This window comes from Hemiscyllium ocellatum, chromosome 15, assembly GCF_020745735.1.
Source record: "Hemiscyllium ocellatum isolate sHemOce1 chromosome 15, sHemOce1.pat.X.cur, whole genome shotgun sequence".
NCBI lineage: Eukaryota > Metazoa > Chordata > Chondrichthyes > Orectolobiformes > Hemiscylliidae > Hemiscyllium > Hemiscyllium ocellatum.
The window spans coordinates 14,635,918-14,660,196 of record NC_083415.1 but is presented as its reverse complement, the minus strand read 5'-3'; the positions used below and the strand labels follow the sequence as shown (position 1 = coordinate 14,660,196).

The following is a 24,279-nucleotide window of genomic DNA, read 5'->3' as shown; positions in this document are numbered from 1 at the left end:
TGTCATCCTCTCGTGTGTTGGCACACTATGATCCCAAACGAAACTTGGTATTGACATGCGCTGCTTCCCCATATGGCATTGGGTAGTATGGAGAGGAACACCCAATAGTATATGCATCCAGGATATTGGCCATTGCAGAGTGCAAATAAGCCCAGATAGAGAAGGACAAATTGGCGATCATGTTTGGAGTGAGGAATTCCACTAATACCTTTATGGATGTAAATTTGTAAAGTTACAGACCACAACTCCTTGTTAGGTCTACTTAAAGCGAGCAAGGCACTGCTGTCCATGGCTTCGGGCTGAATTCAGCAGTTAGGTCGTGTGTATAATTTTATGTTGGAACACTGTTGAGGAAGCCAACTAGAAAATTCTAATGCAATGAGCCACCTCCCACTGACAGATACACTATTGATGGTACCACCACTGGAAGAGTCCGTAATGGTTTTAACTTTTCTGGAAACACTTCCAGTCACAGTTGACAATATCAGACCTTGAAGGCAGAAGGATCCAATCCTGGTAAAACTGAAACATCTGGTGATGATGTGGGAAACCAAAGGGCCATCACAACCAGAATTGAAATCTTTTTAGACTTGGAGAGACAAGATCACAATAGAGGACAGCATAGTACTATGAGTTAGCAAGAGTGATTGACCTGAGCAAAGGCTGCTGTTAGATACTGACTGAATTCCATGAGGTTCATCCAGAGGTTTCCAAAATGAAGATATTGGCAAGAAATTATGCATGACGGACAGGATTGGATGCCAGCAAGGCTGCATTGTTGGGGCAGTGCCCAGAGTGTCAGCAAGGACAAAAATCACCACCAGCAATTCCCCTACACTCATGGGAATGGCCAGCTGAATCCTGGACTCAGTTACATGCCAACACTGCAGGTTCTCTCAAGGGCTCAATGTTCTTAGTCATTGTGCACACTCATTCAAAGTGGTTGGACATGTACAGAGTTCATTCATCAAACACAGGGATAACAATAGAATAATTGTGCACACCTCTTACAATATATGGACTCCCACAAGTGTTGGTCGCAGATAATGGGCCATTGTTTGCCAACAGGGAATTAGAGTGTTTCTTAAAGTTGAATGGTATTTGTCATATAATTACAGCTCCATACTATCCATTAATCAATGGACTGGCAGAAAGAGCAGCCCAAACTTTGAAGGTATGCTTAAACAAAAAGCCTGCAGCTTCATTAGATACCAAACTGTCCTGGTTCCTATTTGATTATAAGACCACCCCTCATGCAATTACTTGCATATCTGCAACAGAGTTGCTAATGGCAAGAAGACTCTGCACCACATTAAATCTGATCTTCCCAGATTCAGTGGAAGGGGGTTGGGGGGTGATGTTGAAATGTGGTCAGGAACTTTAATGCCAGACACAAGACTCTGCTAAGCAAGGGAGACAGGTTATTTCAGGAGACAAAGTTTGATGTAGGAACTGCAGGAATGGCCCTGCATGGGTTAGAGGCATGGTCGACTTGCATCAGGTCCAGTGATGTATGAAGTTCGAGTCAGTGTGATGGTCCTGAACATGCATATGGACCATATGAAAACTACAAACTTGCAAATTGTGCGAGAGGAGCACCAAAAAAAAAACGTACTGGCCTGTGTCCTCAAACTCAGAGGCGGAGGAATGTAGTGATTGTAATGAGGTCAGCCAGTGCACCTCATAAAAAATGGGTTCCCTGATTGGGTCTGTTAACCTGGTCCAATCAGGGAGCTCTGGCTGATGGATATAAATAGGAGTGTCACCATTCTTCTCACTGTGTGGCAAATCAAACATTTGCTCTACTAACACATATGAAATGTGGTATTAAAATTAGGAATTCTATTTTCTGTTTTACAATGCACAGAAGCATTGTACATACTTTTTTACAAATGTCAATCTGGTTTAAAAACAGGAAAGGCTAAGAAACCTATTCGAACCATTTGTATCTGAAAGAAAGCCAGATGACATCTGAGTTCTCTACTCAGCTGCTTTACAGTTTTTATTTTTGCAGATATTCTGGATAATATTTCCAACAGTGTAATTAGTGTTGCTAAGTAATGATTATTCACATCAATTTGTTACTGAATTCATCCTAAAAGGCTTTATTTTCTATCAATTATCCGTGTTGAGCTGAGAGAGCTAAAAAAAAATTCATATTCTCAACAAAGTTATTGAAGAAATCAAACAAAATAAAAATAAACAGGCATTTCTGAACTTGTGTTCACACTGACAGCTGGCTCTGAGGGAATTAGTAGAGTGTCAAGGACTCTCCGCATCTAGATAAGGGGTGACTTGGTGATGGGATACTGGGCTCTGTGGAAGTACTTCAGTGAGGACATTGGTAACAGAGCTTTGGAATATTTCAGTTTCACTGCAGATATATTTTGAGGCGAGGACATTGTTGAGTCTAAGGTAATACCAAATATGCAGATGACGCCAAACATGAGGGAATGTGTCTCATTTTAAGAGTATAATGCCTGAAGATTCATACTACAGCCATGTTATGGGTACAAGGACCAAATTATAATTAAAATGAACTGCTCGTTGAATTCTTTGTTGTCTTTAAAATCAGTGTCCAAAATGGGGAGGAGATAGTGCTATATGGAGAGCTGAAGATTCAGTGGAGGGATAAAGGAGACCACAGTGTGGGATTGATGTCATTGTGATATTTCACACAAGCTCAGCAGTCAGCAAGTGGGAGGAAGGTGTTATTTGTTGGAGTTGTAATATCAGAGAAAAGACAATCATGTCTGATAATATGTGCGACATTGTTATGATGCATCAGTACTTTACCACAGTAATGTTATTGTGAGTGGGAGCATAGCTCCCACACTGCAATCAGAATGAATCCTATTTGTTTTGAAACCACATTTTGTTCAGCTCATTGTTCTGCTGACTTTGGGCAAGTTTATTGCAGTCTGCAACCATCAGTACTGAGAGATAATTAAGTACCATAATACAAGCAAATGCAAAAATGATTGTGCCTCTTAAAATATAAAACCCAACTTATTGGCACAGAATTCTAGAAAATAGGAGCTGAAGTTGGCCATTCGGCCCTACAAGCCTACTCTGCCATTCGTTACGAACATGGCCCTGGGCAACTGTCTGCATGGAGTCTGCACATTCTCCCTGTGTCTGTGTGGGTTTCCTCCGGGTCCTTCAGTTTCCTCCCACAGTCCAAAGATGTTCAGGTTAGGTGGATTGGCCATGGGAAATACAGAGTTGTGGGGATAGCCTTCAGAGGGTTGGTGCAGGACCCAATGGGCTGAATGGCATCTTTTAGCACTGTAGGGATTCTATGATTCAAATTCCCATGTAATTCCTGTATTCAAAAAGGGAGGGAGGCAAAAAGCAAGAAATTACTGTTAAAGATGTGAGGTAAATGTTTTTGATTAGTGCAAACTCAATGGTTGAAGTGTCTTTTTCTGTGCTGCAAACCTCTATGACTATCATTTTCTGACTCAACAGCTCTTGGATATGTTCAAGAAAATCAGGCAGAGCTAAAATGGCTTTCTCAAAGAGAAATCATGTTTAATGAACTTTGTTCTTTGAAGAGGTATGTTGTGCTGTAGACAAAGCGGTACCAGTGGATATATTATTCTAGAATGCCTCTCATGATATGCTTCATCAAGTTATTGTGAAAAATTAAAGCTTATGGTGTAGGTATGGATAGAAGATTGACTTTTTAACAAGTGGCAGAGGGTAAGGTTGAATAGACTTTTTCAGGCTGGTAAGATGTCATGAATGGTGTGGATGAACTGATCAAAGATATGACAGCTAATTTTGCAGATAACACAAAGGTAGGTGGGAAAGTGAGTTAAGAAGAGAAGATAAGAGGCTTACAAAGGGAACCCGATAGGTTAAGTGAATGGGCAGCAATCTGATATATGAAGTACATTGTGGGAAAGTGCAGAATTGTTCATTTTAATAGAAATAATTTTTAAAAACTATTATCTAAATGGTGAGAGGATGCAGAGCCCTGAAATGCATGAATCACTGAATGTTAGTATGCAGGTACAGCAAGTAATTGGAAAGTTAATAGAATGTTATGATTTATTACATGAGGAATTGAATCTAACAGTATGCTTCAATAATGCAGGCAATTGGTAAGACTACGTATGGAGTACTATGTACAGTATTAGTCACTGTTCTTGTGGAAAGATGTCAATGCATAAGAAGTTGTTCAGGAAAAGTTTACTAGACTAATGCCTGGAATGAGCAGCCTAATAAGGAAATGTTAGGCAGGCTAAGCCTGGAGTTTAGAAGAGTCAGATTTGACTTAACTGAAATGAATAAAATACTCAAGGAATTTGACCAGTCAAATATTGAAAGGATATTTTCTCTTGTGGAAGAATCTAGAAATAGGGGTCATAGAGACCAGCAGTGATTTCTGGGATTGGAAGTCAATGCCATGATGGGTGAAGCAACACCAATTATCATGTTCAGAACATTGGAGCAACTTCACACACACACACACACACACACACACACACACACACACACACACACACACACACACACACACACACACACTACTTACAGGGAGCATTGGTCAGAAGTTAAAGATAAGAGGGTGCCATTTAGATAGAGATGAGGACATTTGTTTTCTCTGAATCATTGGAATTCCTTTCTCAAAAGGCAGTGGATGCAGAACCTTTAAAAATTTTCAAGCAGAGATGGATAGATTCTAGATTACCAAGGGCATGATATATTATCAGGAATATGCAGGAATGTAGGCTTGAGATTAAAATCAGATCAGTCAAGGTCTTATTGAATGGTGGAGCAGGCATGAAGGGCTGAATGGCTTACTGTTGGTCCTATTCGTACCTTTGTAGTATATAGTGCTGACCTAATGGTCAAATTAAAAACACATAGTAGTAAGTAGCACTGAAATAGGTTAGCACAATGCCCTCTCCCTGTCCCAATGTATGCAGCACCACTTAATTTAAAGACTTCACTCTTTAATCATAACCTACCAAAACCTGAAGAAGCCTTTGACTCTGTTAAATATTATTTTGTTGCATACTGTGTGTTTTTTATTTTGTGATTTCTAATTTATGAACAATTTGAAAATGTTTTTAGGGTATTGCATTTGTGAGTTGTTAAGCTTGAATGATACAGTGTTTATCATTAATATGCACAGTTGAAAACATTAGCTGAAGCGCCTTAAATTAATCATGACTTTATCTCGACTGATATTCAGTCTGCTTCTCCACTGGGAGTGTACTGTGTTCCTCTTTCCTGAATTGGCTTTTCTTTGATGTGATCATCATTATCAGTTACACAGGTCAGGTCGTAAAGAACAAAATGAAGATCATAGGAAGAAGACTGAAGCTAATGCTGATACTTTTTGTTATGAAACCGCCCTAACTGGTGGTGCTCAGTTTTGAAGTAGTTGAAGTCTGCAGGGACTAACTGTGAATAACTGCAAAACAACGATTTTCTAAAGTTTTCTCCAGAATGCTATAAAATTAGCGAAATAAAAACCTGTCAAATGTGAAGGAAAGAAACAGAAATGTAAAACGTAGGAGCAGGAGGAGACCATTTAGCCCTTTGCGCCTGCTGCAGCTTTCCATATGGCTGATATTCAACTCAGTATTGCTTTTTCCTTGTACCCTTTGATTCCTGAAGCCCTTGACCCCAAATCTAAATCCTTCTTGAAAACATTCAATGTTTTGGCCTCAACTGCTTTCTGTGGCAGAGAATTCCACTGGCTCACTTGTCTCTAGGCGAAGAAATTTCTCCTCATCTCAATCTTAAATGAAATCCTATCCTTGTATCCTGAGACTGTGGACTATGGTTCTGGACTCTCCAGTCATTAGGAACATCCTTCCTGCATTTACTGTGTAGTCCTGTTAGAAGTTTATAGGTTTCTATTAGATCCCCCGCCATTCTTCAAATTTCCACTGAATATAGTCCTAACCGATTCTCCATTCATACATCAGTCCTACTATCCCAGGATTCAGTTGGTAAATCTTTGTTACACTCCCTCTATAGCAAGAACATCCTTCCTCAGGTAAGAGACCAAAACTGCCCACATTACTCCAGATGTGGTCTCAGCAAGGACATGTGTAATTGCAATAAGACATAAATAGCTCTGGTCAATGATAAAAATCACGCAACACCAGGTTATAGTTCAAAAGGTTTATTTGGAAGCTCTAGCTTTTGGAGCGCTACTTCTTCATTAGATAGTTGTGGAGTTTGACCTCCTGATGAAGGAGCAGTGCTCCGAAAGCTAGTGCTTCCAAATAACCTGTTGGACTATTACCTGGTGTTGTGTGACTTGTAACTTTGTCCACCTCAGTCCGGCACCTCTAAGTCTAGTCACTGATGCAGCCTTTTCAGAGTGCATGTTATACTTTTTTTTGTGCTGTCACTTGAATTTCAAAAAATGTAACAGTATAGCATACAAATTTCAGACAAATCGCCTTGAACTATGGAAAACAGTCAACTGTATAGTTAAAGCTTTTGAGCTAGAAATTTGTCACATCCCATTTTGGGAGCAATAATCTCCAATACATGCCTGAATCTGGGAAGCCTCATACTTGGACAGAAATTGCCATGACATCCAAACGCATGCTTTTACCTGGAACAGTTTGGGCTGGCTGACTTGTTCGCAATTGAAGATAGACAACCTCAGAGAGAATGGTCTCCTTCTGTTCCTGTTGTTCTATATGGATATTAATATAAAGACTTTGCCTTGCCATACTTTGCAGCTTCGGAAAGCAATAGTCAGGCTGCTGTGAATCTGGAAAAATAGACACAATTTGTTCAGTAAATTTTCTGAAGGAATTTAACAAGTGAGTTCTTGCAATGGATACAAGGGCTTCATTTCAATACTGAAACCAAGTCTATTCTCAGTTTAAGCATTCATTCGGCAATGTAACAAAATGGCCTTAACATATTCAGCAGTAACCTGAAATAACTCCACAGAGGCTAGTATCCCCTGTCACCATGTCATCCTTTATTTCCACATGGAGATTCCTTGACACTGATTCAGCTCCCTCAGCACCAGCTTTCAGAGTGAACAGAACCCCTGATACTCCTGTTTATACTGGAAGCCAGGGCTCCTTGATTGGAACAGGTTAACAGCCCCAGTCAGGGAACTCATATTCTATAGGATCCACCTGGCTGGCTTAGTTCCAATCACAATATGACCAGAATACTTGACAGATTGGTTGCTGGTTTTTACACTGTTGAATTTATTACTGCACAACCATAAATAGAATCTCTTTCCACTTTATTCTTCCAAATTAGTGCTAGTTCTCAGTAGAATGATTTGAACCACACAATTCTAAGGTTAAATAATGGCATTTATTAACCAGCTACTGGTGGTCCGAACAACCTTGAGCGAATAAATTCTGAGTAAGAGCTGAGAACTATGTCATATTTTCCGTGGCGTCTTCATATCAATACCACAATTAAGCTGGACATAGAAGACTTTATTTATTGAAACTTCACATCTGAGACCATGTCTTTTTTTCACTACCATTTCCTTCTTTACAGGCTACACGAATGGGTACAATCATGGGAGTCTACTTCCCCTGCCTGCAGAATATCTTTGGAGTCATATTGTTCTTGCGTCTGACATGGGTCGTGGGGGTCGGTGGAATCATGGAATCTTTCTTCATTGTCATGTTGTGCTGCTCCTGCGTAAGTAATAATTCACTCCTTATTTCAGCATCAATGATATTTTTTACCACCTAAAACAGCATTGCACAGAGGGGACATTTCTCAAGTTCAACTTGTCAGCTTTCAGGTTATAATGGCATAAATGTGAACAGAACAAGCCAAGGATTTAATGGACTCAGTAACAGGATGAAACATTGTCTTACCCCACACACCCAAAAGAAAAGATCAAAGCCACAATTGAATGAGGACGTTTTATAATAGACATCCATGGTGTGTGTGTCAGGGTTGTGATGGGACACAGTGAATTAAGAAATTAAACAATGTTGTGGCAATTTCTGTCTAATTATTTTAGTGGTGTACAAAATTTATGCTAATTCCAGCTTTGGAACACAGATCATACAAAACTGGAGAAAAGATTTATAGAACCTTCGGCCAGTTCTACTTCAATCAAGTAATAGTCAGTTTAGAGACACATGGGTTTAAATAAAAAACTGTGGTCTCCTTTATGACTTATTTAGTGATACATTGTCCAATGTTGAGTTATGCAGATGAGAATTAATGTCCACTAATTCCGCATTATCTGATGGTAACAATGGGAGTGATGTAGCTCCTCCAAAGCTAGAACTCTCTTATTGTGTAGGTTTACACTTGATCCATTTCCATTTGAGCAAAGAACGAGAAAGCAGTGCAAAATGGCAGTTACCTTTGTTCCTGAATATCCCCAAAATCCTGGAAAAATTCAATCACAGGGGTGACCAATAGAAAAAAATACTTTCACTGTCTATTGTAAGGACAAAGTTGGTGTGGAGCTGCTTCTCCAATCACAGGTTGTTTCTCTCCCATGCTTGCTGCTGATAAGTTCACTAATGCATTGCACGGATGGGAGAGCCAAGGCCAGGTGAGTTGTCTGTTGGATGTCCAACTGCCGGGGGCATGATGAAGGCTGCAATTGGTGTGGGGGAAGAAATTTGTGAGGAGACTGGAGGGTGCAAAGGAGAATAGGGAAGCGCTGGAGGTTGTAAAAGCAGAAAGAAAGAATCCATCATTAAGGATGAGGTTTCTAAATTCTTGGAAGAGCAGAGTCTGATTAGAACAAGTCAACATGGATTTAGTAAGGGGAGGTCATGCCTGACAAACCTGTTGGAATTCTTTGAGGAGGTGACAAGTAGGTTAGACCAGGGAAACCCAGTGGATGTTGTCTATCTAGACTTTCAAAAGGCCTTTGATAAGGTGCCACACGGGAGGCTGCTGAGCAAGGTGAGGGCCCATGGTGTTTGAGGTGAGCTGCTGGGATGGATTGAGGATTGGCTGTCTAACAGAAGGCAGAGAGTTGGGATAAAAGGTTCTTTTTCAGAATGGCAGCCGTTCGCATTATATATAAATGATTTGGATGAGGGGACTGGGGGCATTCTAGCAAAGTTTGCAGATGATACGAAGTTAGGTGGACAAGCAGGTAGTACTGAGGAAGTGGGGAGACTACAGAGGGATCTAGACAGTTTAGGAGAGTGGTCCAGGAAATGGCTGATGGAATTTAACGTGAGCAAGTGGAGGTTTTGCACTTTGGCAAAAAGAATAAAAGCATAGACTACTTTCTAACTGGTGAGAAAATTAGTAAAGCCAAAATACAAAGGGATCTGGGAGTGCTAGTCGAGGATTCTCTAAAGGTAAACATGCAGGTTGAGTCCGTGATTAAGAAAGCGAATGCAATGTTGTCTCTTATCTCAAGAGGGTTGGAATATAAAAGCAGAGATGTGCTCCTGAGACTTTATAAAGCTCTGGTTAGACCCCATTTGGAGTACTGTGTCCAGTTTTGGTCCCCATACCTCAGGAAGGACATACTGGCACTGGAACGTGTCCAGCGGAGATTCACACGGATGATCCCTGGAATGGTAGGTCTAACATATGAGGAACGGCTGAGGATCCTGGGATTGTATTCATTGGAGTTTAGAAGATTAAGCAGAGACTTAATAGAGACGTACAAGATAATGCATGGCTTGGAAAGGGTGGACGCTAGGAAATTGTTTCCATTAGGCAAGGAGACTAGGACTGCGGACACAGCCTTAGAATTAGAGGGGGTAAATTCAGAACAGAAATGCGGAGACATTGCTTCAGCCAGAGAGTGGTGGGCCTGTGGAATTCATTGCCACGGAGTGCAGTGAAGGCCGGGATGCTAAATGTCTTCAAGACAGAGATTGATAGATTCTTGTTGTCTCAAGGAATTAAGGGCTACGGGGAGAACGCTGGTAAGTGGAGTTGAAATGCCCATCAGCCATGATTGAATGGCGGAGTGGACTCAATGGGCCGAATAGCCTTACTTCCACTCCTAGGTCTTATAGTCTTATGGTCTTATAATTAATTCAGAAAAATGTGGGGTGTTGCATGTTGATAAGACAAAGCAGGGCAGGACTTACACAATTAACTGTCGGCCCTGGGAAGTGTTGGCAAACAGAGAAACTAAGGGTTACAGGTACAGAGTTTCTTTAAAGTGGCATCACAGGCAGTCAGATTGGTGAACAAGGCATTTGGCATGCTTACCTTCATCAGTCAGACCACTGAGTATAGGAGTTGGGACACCATATTGTGGCTGTACAAAACATTGATAAGGCCACATTTGGAGTACTGTAAACCATTCTGGTCACCCTGCTGTAGGAAGAATGTTATTAAACTGGAAAGATGCAACAAGATTTACAAGGATATTACCAAGACTGAAGGGATTGTGTCATAAGGAGTCCCTGGATTGCCAGGGACATCTTCATTGGAGAATAGTAGGTTGAGGGATGACGTTATAGAGATTTGAAAAATCGTAAGGGGCTTTGATAAAGTAAATAGCTAAGGTCTTTTCTCCAGGTTAGGGAAGTCCAAAACTAGACGTAATAGATTTAAGGTGAGGGGGAAAGATTTAAAAGGGACCTGAGGGGCAACTTTTTCACACAGAGAGTGGTGCTATATGGGACGAACAGCCAGCGGGAGTGGTAGAGGTGAGTACAATTACAACAGTCAGAAGACATTTGAACAGGTACATGGGATAAGAAGGTTTTAGAGAGATATGGGCCAAATACAAGCACATGGGACTGGTGCAGTTTAGGAACTATGGTTGACATGGACAAGTTAGGCCAAAGGGCCAGTTTCTGTGCTTTACATCTCTTAGACTCCGTGACTGTGAGGGGATGGAGCAGGAGGTTGCAGGGGGCTAGGGAAGGAGAATGCAACCATGTGGGAGTCCACAGGGAAGAGAGAAAGAAATGCTGCATTGTAGGGAGAGAAAGGAGAGAGTGAATGGTCTTGGGTGGAAAGGAGGCTGCAAGAATGGGAGTGTATTACGCTGTAGGAAAGGGAAGGTGAATTTGTAAGAGGGAGAGCTGATGGCTGAAAAGGGGACAGAACAGTTTTAAACTATCACTACTGACATAATAAATTTCCATAGAATCCCCACAGTGTGGAAACAGGCCTTTGGCCCAACAAGTCCACACTGACTCTCCAAAGACGAACCCACCGAGACCCATTCCCCTACATTTATCCCTGACTAATGCACCTAACCTACCCATCCCCTGAATATTATAGGCAATTTACCTAATCTGCATATCTTTGGGCCGTGGGAGGAAACCCACACAGACACAGGAAGAATGCACAAACTCCACACAGACAGTTGCCCAAGGCTGGATTTGTACCCAGGTCCCTGATGATGTAACACTGCAGTGTGAACCACTGAGTCACTGTGCTATAAGAAGAGTGTGAATCTCTAGTTTAAGGCTGCTTATGTTCAGGAGCTATCATCTGAAGAAAAATTTAGATATTTTCCAATTGTTAAATTTAAGTTTGAGATTGAAGTTGGAAATTCGGTGAAAAAGAGAGTGACCACATTAAATTTCTGACTGTGTGTATTTACGATGGAAACATATTAGCTATGATCTCACTAGTCTCTGAAAGAGATAATATTTAGGATGATGCCTCTTTTTGTGTATGAATGTTCACAGTTATTTTGGAAAAACATCAGTTGCTGACTTACGCCTCTAAATCAATTTAAATAATACGCTGCCCAAGAAATTAATGTTTTCCTTGTATGTTGTGTATTAAATTCCAATGGAAATTCAATATTGAGGATATCGCCTAATTCTTCAAATTCGTCTTCTCTATGAATCAAAATAAAACTAAGTCAACACAAATGGACATTGTTACTATATGTTTCCATCACACAATAATTTAGAGAGAACGGAAAGGAGCCCTTGAAACCAAAATGTAGCTCAGCAAATCAAAGAGGGAGGGAGAGAGAGCCCTCAAGAAAACCTCAAGTAGAACCCTTGAAAAAAAGTCATTAATTTGTGTCCTGCTGAATAATATGCCACACTTATGGAACTATACACAGATATGAAGTTTGGTCGAATAACAAAATCAATAAATTCCAATCCATGTTAATAGATAAGTGAATAAAGATAGAGAAACACCACTATAAGCAGCTCACTGCACAATAACAAGAAAGAGGGTAGCCATCAAGTACATTTGGAGAAATGATTGGAAAAATGTGTGTGTGTGTGTGTGTGTGTGTGTGTGTGTGTGTGTGTGTGTGTGTAAACACGTGTGTCTACATCTGTGTACATGTATCGGTGTGTATGCATATGTGTTGTGTACGCTCATGTTTGCATGTGTGCACGTGTGTGTCTGTATGTATTTACATGTCTGTGCATATGTACATGTGTGCTTCTGTGCATGATATGTGTGTGTGTGCCTCTGTATGTCTGTGTGTGTTTGCATCTGTATGTATGCATGTGTCTGCGTGTGTATGCATGTGTGTGTGTGTGCGCGCGCGCGCACATGCATGCATGCGTCTGATGGGGTGAAGAGTGTACTGCAGGACTATGGAGTCAGAGGATGTGTAGACATTGATAGCTTTAGGACATACCAAAGCATGGTGAGTGAAACAGCCCTGGCTTTGTTTCAGATTTGTGTAGAGATACCTCCATCGGTGTTAAGTTGCTCATTGACTTATGTAAGAACCTTAATGCTTGTTTAAGGAAGGTGCTTGAGACACTCAATCCCACAGTTCTTCCATTCAACTGCATGATTGTAAAATTATTTCTAAGATGTCAAAGCCGAATTTTATCACTGCCATTGTTGTCCATTGAACAAAATACAAAGAAATATTAACTCCCTCCACTAGACAGAAACCAGATGGAACAGAAGTTAAACTCAAGCTGTACATTCTTTAAAAGCCCAATGAACATATACTACTATTGTCATCATCATCCCACCTCAGAAACCAATGGCTGATATCTCTCTCCTTGCCAACAATCACTTCTTCCAATTATGCTTCCTCCCGAAAGGCTTTGAAAATGCTACCATCTCTAAACTCCACTTCTATCTTTTCCATAACTCTATATTTGAATCTCATCAATCAACATTTTGTTCCTGCTACAACAATCAAATGAGCCAAATTAAAATTGTGAATGACCCAATTCAAAGATCAGAGAGGGATCTGCAAAAAAAAAATCCAGTCTAAATACAAATGACAATGCTGATGGATATTTCACCGGAGTTGTGTCAGTGATTGTTTCTAACCTCCAGCCAGTTCTAGACTACAGCCTCCAGCATCTCCATTAGATATAAGACTGTTGCTCATCCCAGATATAAATGCACAAATACAGAAACCAGTTTCTCATTCTGTGATAACAGCAGATGCTCCTTCCCAGAGTCCCCAACATAGTGGAATTTGGTTTATTTCCATCAGCAGGACCCAACTCCCCCTCACATTTCACAATTTTGAATTACATATTCCATCTCCCTGTGCAGTCTGCCAGCCTATTTGTCTTCTTCTGTTTTGCTGCAGTTCTCCATAGTCTCATTTCTACTCACCTGATTGTTGATATCTGCAAACTGTGACCCTCAAGTTTACTTTAGTTATGAGGAAATATTTGAGAGACTGGAACTCTTTTCCGTGAAGAGGAAATGGCTAAGAGAACACTTAGAATATAGAACGTATAGAACATAGAACATTACAGCGCAGAACAGGCCCTTCAGCCCTCGATATTGTGCAGGCCTGTGGAACCAATCCAAAGCCTAGAGTCCCACACTACTCCATTTTCATCCATATGTTTATCCAATGACCATTTAAATGCCCTTAATATTGGCGAGTCTATTACTGTTGCAGGCAGTGCGTTCCATGCTCCTACTACTCTCTGAGTAAAGAAACTACCACTGACATCTGTCCTATATCTATCACCCCTCAAGTTAAAGCTAGCCATGACCATAAAAAGCTTTCACTGTCCACTTGATAAAAATTTTCAAATTATAAGGGAGCTGGACAGAGTAAATGGGGAGAAACCATTCCTACTCACTAAGGTTTGGGAACCAAAATACAATTTTAAAGAACATTACAAAAAAAAGCAAATGTGAGGTGGATGATATTTTTTCTCATTGTGAGATGTTCAAGTTTCAAATGTACTAACTGGAAATGTGCTGAGAGAAGCTTCAATTGAGGCACTCAATTAGCCATTGGCTGATTATTTAAATAGAAACAATGTGCAAGATCCTGGCAAAAAGACAGAGGAATGGTACTGACCTCATGTAATGGGGAGGCAGTGGCCTGGTGGTATTATGGCCTGGTAGTATTATTGCTGGACTGTTAATCCAAAGATAATGTTCTGGGGACCCAGGTTTGAATCCCGTCACAGCAGATGGTGGAATTTGAATTCATTAACAAAAAAATCTGAATTAAGAGTCTAACGATGACCATGAATCGTTTGTTGGGAAAAAACCCTTCTGGTTCACCAATATCCTTTGGGAAAGGAAACTGCCATCCTTGACTGGTCTCGCCTACAGCAAGGTGGTTGACTCTCATCTACCCTCTTGTTAATTAGGGATTAGCAATAAATGCTGCCAAGATAGTGATGCTCTCATACTGTGAATGAATAAAGGAAAAGAAAATTGCTCAATGCACTGGTGTAGATACGATGGATTGAATAGTTTTCTTCTGCACAGTAACAACTCTGTGACTTCTATCCCGGGTAAGGAGAGTACCAGATAAATTAAACTAAGGCAGGACTTAAACGATTGTGAAATATATGGTGTTTGCAGAACAAGATAATTGAGTTAAAGTAAGAGAAACTGCAATTAAAATGAATTAAACCATCTGTTCAACAGAGGACATGGTGCTGCAGTTAACTGGGGAAGCTGGAGGCAATGATACATTATGAAATCAGATATGGTAGGGAGCACCAAGATATGACTACAGGAAATCAGCACTGGGAATTAAACATTGCGGAATATAATATATTCTTAAAGTTGGAGTGACGGAAAAAGATGGAAATGGTACTTTAATCTGTGAAGGTAATAAAATAGCAGTAGAAAAAAGTGATGCTGTATAACAGCCATCTGTAGGATACAAACAAAATCTTTGTGGATAAAGTTAAAAGACAATAAAGAATCAATAACAATGATAGAAGTATTCAACAACCACTTAGTAGTGGATCAGAGGATGAATAAGAAACAGACATACAAATTAGAAAAATGAGCAAAAGAATACAATATTCCAGCAGGATTTCAAAATAAGTGTGCTTACAATGTGTATAAAGCTCCTTTTCAATCCATCATAGAAGCTCAACAAGGGCAGATTTGTCCACCAGTGAGAATTGAAAAATCCAATAAGAAGGAATGAACCAGACTGGATAAGAGAAGTGTATGTAACAGAAAAAGTTAATGACCATTGTCTTATTCACTTAAAATTATGCTTGAGAAGAAGATAAACATGACAAAAATCAAGGTAATGTATTGGAGAAGAGATTTTGAGGGATTTAGGATAGATATTTGGAAATTAAATAGGCACATTTCTTTGACATGCAATTATATTGAATACTAATAAGAACCATTCCCAATGATGTTCAAAAGCACCTAGTATAATATATTCTGTTAAAAAACAAGAACAAGGTAAATATTGTTGAGATGCCATGGGCAGAATTTTCAAGGTCAAGTGTGGGTATGCTCAGAAAATATGCAATTGGAAAACATGACAATCTTCCAACAATTCTTTGATCCATTGGGATTTTTTAAGGGCAAGTAGTGTTGTCGCAGGATGGCCAACCTGCATGACTCCTATCATTGACTCTTCATTCAAGAGTTCATTATGATTTTGAAGAAGGGAAGAATAAAATTTTAAAAGAAAACTATGGGAAAGGCAAATGGTGTAGATATATATTGGAGAGCCATTATTAATTGTAACTGCTGACAAAAGTAATGTAAGAAAGAAATAATGTTCAGTTTGAGGTGTTCATGCAGTCACACAAATTGCCATTGCCTGAGTGAAATACCTGTAGAAGCTTTTACTGTCCATTTTTATGCCTTTTTGCTAGATTGCATTTATATTGTGTTTGTCCTTTCCTTATCAGACTTTTGGGTGTCCTTTGCTGTGCCTTTTGTTTTAGTCTTATACAATCCCTAACTCCTTATGTAAGCCATGGTTGATTGGCCTTTTTTTGAGTTATTGTACCTTGAAGGGATGTACAATTTCTGTAAGCAATATATTAGATCTTTACAGACTGTTCATTTCCTATGTATAGTCATGCCTTTTGATGCATTTTCCCAATTCACACCAGCCAATTTGTAAATCATGCTTTCATAATTTCCTTTACTCAAATTTATTGTCATTGTTTCAGATTGAGCTCTCTCTTTTTCAAACATAGTGTAAAATTCTGTCATAATGTTGTCATTCACTGTTGCAAAAGCTTATTTTACAGCAAGCTTATTAGCTGGGTGCTGCAGGCTGAAAAAAGGGAGGATGATAATTGTGAAGGGAGTAACAGTATTCATAGGGTGAAGGGAAATTGTAAAGTATGGATGAGAAAGGGATCATGGAGGGAGGGGGAGCATTGTGGGTTCAAGTGGACGGATTGTGTGTGCCCGCATCTGGTATGGTCACCTCATATGCTAGGGGTTGGTGGTAAAGGGTGGGTAAAGTTAAGGTCTGTATCTGTGAGGGAGGGGTTGCAGTACCTACTTATTTAAAGGCATTTAAATGGAAATAACATTACACGCAGATCTATGTACTCTACAGGACACAGACCTGTAGACTCCCTTATCTGTGACATTCCAAATAAACTGGCTCTGTTTGCTGTAGACCTCCCTGTCCCAGGCATGGCTGACCATCTCATTCACACCAGCATTTTTGGAAGCAGAGGCCATGGAAAGATTCAATGTGTTTTGGGTTGAGGGACAATGAGGGGCACATTGCTCATCTCGCTTTCACAAACTGCCACAAACTCTTGTCACAGACATCGATGCATGGTACCTTCGGGACACACAGGCACTGAAACAAACAGCCAAAATAATGAAATTTAGTAGACAGAATAAAATAGTACTTACCTTAGCACAGCAAGAAAGGTCAATGATCTTCCTACCGCACTGATGGCTGTTTCTATGTTCTGTTGAGATGGCTCTGACTTGGGTGGTAACATCAGAGCAGACCACCAGGATCTGGTGGCATGACCTCCTCTGTGTACTCCAGACTGCCTCTCCTTTAAACCACCACCTCTGTCAGCATCTCCAGGTCTCTTACAACAGAGAATCACAGCTTCCCCTTCTCCAACATGATCAGATTCTGTCCCTCATTGAACAGGCTGCTTCAGAATGCAGTGCTCACCTGGTTGCACAGTGTCCTTATACACATGGTGCAGGGACAGGCTTGCTGGCCAATGGGAGGATATCCACTGAGTGGCATGTTGCTCCGGGAATGGCATGTGATAAAATAGGGACAGAACAGAAAAGAGAGATGCCATTCAGATACGCTAGGTAGTTAATGAGACACATTTGGTAAAATATAGCAAGACATTTCACTGCATGCCTCACAGTAAGAATCCCACCATAAAGCTCAATGCAACCCGCACTTATTTAGAAACCTCAAGATTCAGCCTGGAGCTTTTCCATTTGTCAGTAAAAGCAAACCTAAGGGCTCTTAATATGAGATGGTTACCAAGAAATTGAAGAGGGAATTCAGAAGAATCATCTTAATCTAAAAAAAAGTGAAAAAGTGAAATTCTTTAAGGAGAGTGATTGAGTGCAAATTGTGCGTTTGTGGATTAGTTAGCTGGCTTGAAATATAAAGTGATGCAAATAGTGTGGATTCAATTCCCACACCAGCGGAGGTTACCATGAAAAATTCTCCCTCTTAACCTCACCCCTCATTTGAGGGATGGTGACCCTCAGATTAAACCAGCCCCAGTTGTCTAATGAGAGTAGCCCTATTGCTTGGTAAGACTATGGTGACTTTGCATGTATTCAGAGGAACCTCACTTATCCAAACAAGATGGGTAACACTATTTTGTTTGGATAATTGATTATTTGGTTCTTTGATTTCTCTGGTGCTCGGAGTTTTCTGTGAAGTCTGCTCCCCATTCAGGACTCGAGACAGCAGCACACTGCGCAGGAGCCCCCACCCCCTGCCCACACCCAAATCCCAACCCCCAACCCCGTTCGCTCCCCAACCCCAACCATTCCTGCCTGCCCCCCAAACCCCATCCACACCCCCACACACCTCCAAATCCTGTTTGCACCCCCCGCCTGCCCCCAATCCTGTCCGCTCCCACCCTGCACCCGCCCACCCCCATCTCCATCCAACTCTGTCTGCCCCCAACCCCGCCTTCCCATCCACTCCCACCCACTGTCCAACACCCATCCACGCCCCCACCCCTGGCCAACGCCACATCCAACTCTAGGCAGCCAGACTGTAGACCAACAGTAAGACTGCTGTTGCCTTTCACACACAGCCACACACACAACCTTTTACTGCAACATTTTGACAGGTTCCATCTTTGCCCTGTACAGGACAATGTTGGAGAGATTTTCTGGGAAAGGGGATTCAGGGTACATCCCTGTGTAGAACTCCAGGGAAAGTGTCGGGGGAGAGCGAGAGGGTGAGAGGACAGACAGTGCCTGGACTGTCCAGGACTGGTCTCGGCAGCATTTCAGTGAGCCAAGTTCGTTTAAAATCATATACCTGTAAACAAGAGATGCGATTATGGTTGAAACAGCTCTTTGACGTAATGTTTCTATCGGGACCTCAAGATCGCTTTCAGATAATCGAAATTCTGATAACTGATATTCAGATTATCAAGGTTCCTCTCTATTGGGTAGATACATTTAAGGGAAGCTACCTCAATGTAATAGAAGGAGGTAATAGAATACTAGTCAATTTAGTTAAGGAAGGTTCAGATGAAGCTCAAGTTTAAAATCAATGCAGGCATGAACTAAGTGGTCAATTGGCCTGTTTCTGTGTTATTTTATTTTCTAATCAAACTGTTCAGAGATGTTATTACATACTCTCTGGAACAGATGGGACTTGAACTCAGGCCTCCTGTCTCAGACAGAGGGGCGCTATCGGTGTGCTATCAGAGACCCTGACATATTCTATGTAATTCTACCTCTTTATTGTTATCAGACTGCATCTAATCCTTGATCAGCCACATGCCTATTAGCTTGCATTAAAAAAACCAAAGCCACATGTTTGCTACCCCCCCAAAAATAACACCACCCCTTATCACACACTCAATCACACTCCTTGACCACTGCCTCTGTTTAAAATTGACTCTTTACAATCTTTGCACATCCTACTTGACTTCAAGTTTAGCATTGAATCACTCATCGTTTTTTCATTTTAAAGACTTCTACCTCTATGTAACATCACTCATATTCACATGGGTTTCCCTTCATCGGATGAGTAAGCTATCACCCATGTGACTGATACCTCCAGACTCAATTATCCTCATGCTGCCCTGGCCAGCTGCTCTTTCTCCACGTTCTATAAATTTCACCACAGCAAAAATGCTGTTGCTCATACATTGTCTTACTCCAAAGCTATTCATTCAACAGCCCTGCGATTGTTCAAATCGTTAGGTAAGAAGAGTGGGAGGGAAATTAATATATCCATTAGTTTAATACCTCATGTGGGGCAGTTACTTTAACCTGTCATTAATGGCATCGTGACTAAGTGCTTTGACAAGTATGAGTAGATTAGAGAGTCAGCTTGGATTTGTAACTGTAAGCCATGTCTAAATATCTAAAATAATTTAATCTTTTTTAAACATCCTTCAAATGTGATTGTAAGGTGGTGTTTATGGATTTTCTTTTTATGTGCACCTCCAGAAGCTATTCAATAAGAGGCCTTTAGCAAAAGTGAAATTACATGAAATTGGCGATAACCTATTGAAACAATAAGGGAATTGGTTAGGATATAAGAGTTGAACACTAAGTAGAAAGAGTGTGTGCTGCAATTGATGGAAAGTTACTTGCGGTATACATGGGTAACTGTGCTGGAGCGTCAGTATTTCATTATATCATTTAAATGAAGGAATAAAGAGTTCTATATTCAAGGTTTCTGACTACATTAAAGGGCACAAATAGAGTAGGTGGGAGCACTATGTTGGAAAGGAACATTGATAGATTCAGTGAGTTGGACAACTGTAAAAATAGGTGTTCAAGAGAAAATGTGAGATCACACATGTTGGACTTAAAGAAAGATTGATCAAACTATTTTCTGAACGGCAGCGGATTGAACAAAGAGAATGGAATATGGAATTGAATAGTGCTAAAAAGACAGGTGCAAATATGATTAAAAATGATAGTGAAATATTGGCTGGAATATAACCAGATGTTATGCCTTTGTTATTCTATAGTTTATTTCAAGTACTACATTCAGTACCTCTCTGGAAGATGTATTTCTCTTGTTGTGGTTGCACTACAAATTCACCAAAATGATAGCAGAGGTGAAAGGGTCGAAATGCAAGGACAGGTTGCAGAAGCAAGGCGTGTATTTCCCCTGAATTTGAACATTAAGTTTAATCTAGTATCATGTTTGTGATTTTAAAGATTTGATAATGTGGATGGAAAAAAATAATTTCCTCTGGTCAGCGAGTCTAGATTTGGAGGAGAAATGAGCTATTATGTGTTGGTTTGAAACACTTCACGGAATGGGCACTTTGTAAATGTCTTACCCAAAATGCTCCAGTAACTTTACAGATGTCCATAAATTCTGAATTCATCCAACTTTGCCCTCTTCCACAGCCCTTCACACACCATTAAAAGCTCTGCTTTAACTGTCTCAGCTTTAAGCTCAGCAACTCCTTCACTCAGTCTCTGCATGTTCTCTTGTCTTTCAAGATCTTCCTTCCACACTACTACAGGAAATCAAAGTTAAGTAAAGGTTTATCAGGCAGTAGCGATGTCAATGTTCCTGTGTGCTTTGAAGACCTGGACAACCAATGCAGGCACTTCAAAACACTGGAGCTCTACCATCCAGAGGTGTCTTTATAAGATCATCCAAATTTGGTGGTATGAAAGCTGGTCCAACAGTAACATCTTCTGTCAGGAAAACTTGCCCAGCATTGAGGTGCTAATCAATCAAAACTAATTCCACATTGTATGACATGTCATTGCATGATACCAGATGTCTGACACTCTATACAGAACTCAATCACAGCAAGAGACTTCAAGGAGGACAGCAGAACTGCTTAAAGAGATCAGGCCATCCCTGATAAACCAGATTTGTAACTGACCAAAATGAAGACATTTAATTTGGGAAGGTACTGAGACTTCGTCAGGAACATGCAGAAGCAAAGTTGAGACATCAGAGAGAGTGCACAAGCATCAAACAAATCATCTAGTGAACCCTTCAAGCACCACTTGTCTTACAGAGTCTGCAGACTGTACAATGGGCATTTCAGCGAGATCAGAATCCATTGAACCAGGAAGAAAGATAACCCTAGGCACTGCCTCATAGAGAAAAACATATTAACACCATAACCAAATCTTTAAACACATTCCCTATTACTCCCTCTTTAACCCTGTATCAATTTTTGTCCTTTCATATGTGAAGCCTACAGATATTTTTCCATATTCCAAGTGTTAATTAAATGTATGTTAATGCTCTTTTTGTGATGATATATGTAATTTTATAATGTGGCAACTCTATCTCTTATTACAACTCCAAGCTAGAAATGGCTTACACTGGTTCACATTCCTGTCACTCAGCCAGAAAGAATTTGGTTCAAGTCCCACTCCCGAGACTTTACAATATAGCGTAACAATACATTGCAGTGTTGAGAGAGCTCTGCAATACCAGAGGTGCTGGTTTTCACATGAAATCTTAAACTGGAGGTCTGTCTACCCTTGGAGGAATACAATGATGACTCTCACCAGGTTCTATATGTGACTGGAACTTTATTACCAAGTGATTTTAAAATGAGGACATCCATGGGGTTCCAATTTCTCTTTCTCTGTAACTGCCCCCATTGGTTTGACGAACAGCACACACCACAGAGAACAATTAAACATGGAAGACAATTGAACACAACAGATATAAAATATCTAATTTATTTTTATGAACTGCAAGGGAGTTCTCACCCAACATCACTCAAATAAATTATCTCGGCTTGATCACACTGCTACTTGTGGGACCAGGTTGAGCATAAATTAGCCAGCACATTGCAGCAGTGATGACACTTTGGAAGAACCTCTTTTATTGTAAAGCGTTTTGACACTGCGAGATAAAAATAGGTTTACATGATGCTTTTGTCTTCTTCGAACATATGGGAATGTTTTCGTTTTTTAATCAAGGTTATCTTGAACAGTGTGTCCCAGCCCATTTGAAAGGGCACTTCATTTTCACTTTCACTGAATGAGTTTGCTCTTGCTGAGTTGTTGTATTGTCGTAATGAAATTGTGTTTGCTCAGGAAGGTGAAAGCATTAGTCGTCCATCTGGATTGAATGAATCATGTTTCCTTTATTCTTTACTGCTAATGTGAGTCAGAACCCTTTATTCTAAGGCAGGATATTGGGTCAGTTGGCAGCGCTGTTCTAATCGGGAATTGTCTGCTGCCTGTTGGTAGGCAGACTAACCTGTTGACTGTTGCCCATCATTGTAAGAAAGATATTTTGTGTAGTTCTCCTGAAGACTGCATGTACTATTGAAGTGTATAGATGCAATGTGTATCTCTGCTAAGTTAAATAATTTACAACTAAGTATGTTAAGGATGGTGCAGTGGTAATGTCCTTATCTCTAAACTAGGAGGTCCAAATTCAAGCCCCACCTGTTCCAGGCCTGTGTAATAACACTTTGGAACGGGTTGACTAGAAAATTTCTTTAAAGAATGAATAAAGACGATTCAAGTCTTTCTGACATCCATAGATAACATCCTGATCTCAATCAGTCCTGGAACTATTCCTGGTCTGTGGAAGGTTTGAATTTCTCAATGCTACCTGTGAATTCTTCAGGGAGCTCTCCGAACCAAGCGTGCTGGAAATAGGTTGCAGGAAGATTGACGTCTGATTATCAGCCGTGTGAACTCTCCTATGATGGGATTTGAACCTTGGCTTTTGGGAGCACTCCGACCACAAAGTCACAAGCCAGCCCTGTTCTTTCAATGAGATTTTATTTGCGGTGAAATAAAAAAATGTGTTTTTCAAAGATTAATTATCCTAGCCCTTCATGGTCTGCTTACTGAATAACATGAAGCATCCAGGACAAAACAATATTGAAACCCATAGCAAATTTCATTCTTATCTAAAGTTTATGCACCAACAAGTATCTTATCAGGCCCTTTTCAAATCACCAAAGATACAATCTAGAAGTACAGAAAATAACAATTAATGTAATGGAGAGAGGATAGGCTACTTCAGCATTGAATACAAGGTTGTCAGGGCTGAGGCTTCAAGTTGGTCACCCTAATCTGTGGTGTACATGTAGTGTGGTATATTGCCAAAGATTGATAATAATACATTGCAAAAGAAGTGTTCATTTTAGAGTGCAGGAATAAGCACTTTTATCCATTATAACACTTAAAGTTCACCAGAGAAAACATGGCTATTGGAAAGCTCCCAATTATCAGGTTACAAGTCATCTCAAATCTATATAGGAATTTTCAACCCGGATTTGAGCAAGAAAAGTATAAAAGCACCCTAGAGGAGTTCTGATAACAATAACTTGCACTTATGTAATATTTTGATGTTATAAAATATCCCATGGTGTTTCACAGGAATCAATAATATTTATTGTCCACTACTCACTACAATGAAGATTGATAGTTCCCTTTAAAAGGGTGTCCAGTGTCCTGTTTTCATTCCAAGGAAGCAAGAGCAGGATAGAGGCAAAGAAATATTATTTAAAAATCAGAGGTCTCCCATTTAAGACTGAAACCAGGAGGGATTATTTCTCTCAGCAGTTCATGAGTCTTTGGGCTGCTCTTCCAGACAATGGTGGAGACATGGTCATTGAATATTTTTAAGGCTGAGGTAAGTAGATTGTTGACTAACAAGTCGATCATTGATTATCTTGGGTGGACATAATTGTAGAGGTTGAGGCCATAAATAGATGGCCATGATCTTGTGGAATAGCAGAACAGGCTTGAGGGACTGAATGACCCAAACCTGCTCCTAATACATATATTCATATACTCATTTAGAGTCAGTTCGGAGGTGTCAGTGGAGATAGTTGAGTGCTTGGCCAGTTAGCAGGCATGCCTCAGTTGTCTGGCAGATCCAGTACACTTCTTCCTCTGAATGTCTAGTCATAAGAAAGAATGTTGGACTCTCTAGCCTCCATTCAACCCCCACTACCTAGATCACATGCCACCAAATGCAGGTGATATCCATGCCACCCCATATCCCCA

At 40.4% G+C, this 24,279-nt stretch overlaps 1 protein-coding gene across 1 annotated transcript in view; it reads left to right on the top strand.

Moving 5' to 3' along the window:
* LOC132822645 (solute carrier family 12 member 5-like) overlaps nt 1-24,279 on the top strand; it is a 340,455-nt gene that overhangs the window by 98,344 nt on the left and 217,832 nt on the right. The window contains exon 5 of the mRNA XM_060835891.1: nt 7,510-7,656. Coding sequence (XP_060691874.1) covers nt 7,510-7,656 — 147 coding nt within the window. The remainder of the gene's footprint in view (nt 1-7,509; nt 7,657-24,279) is intronic.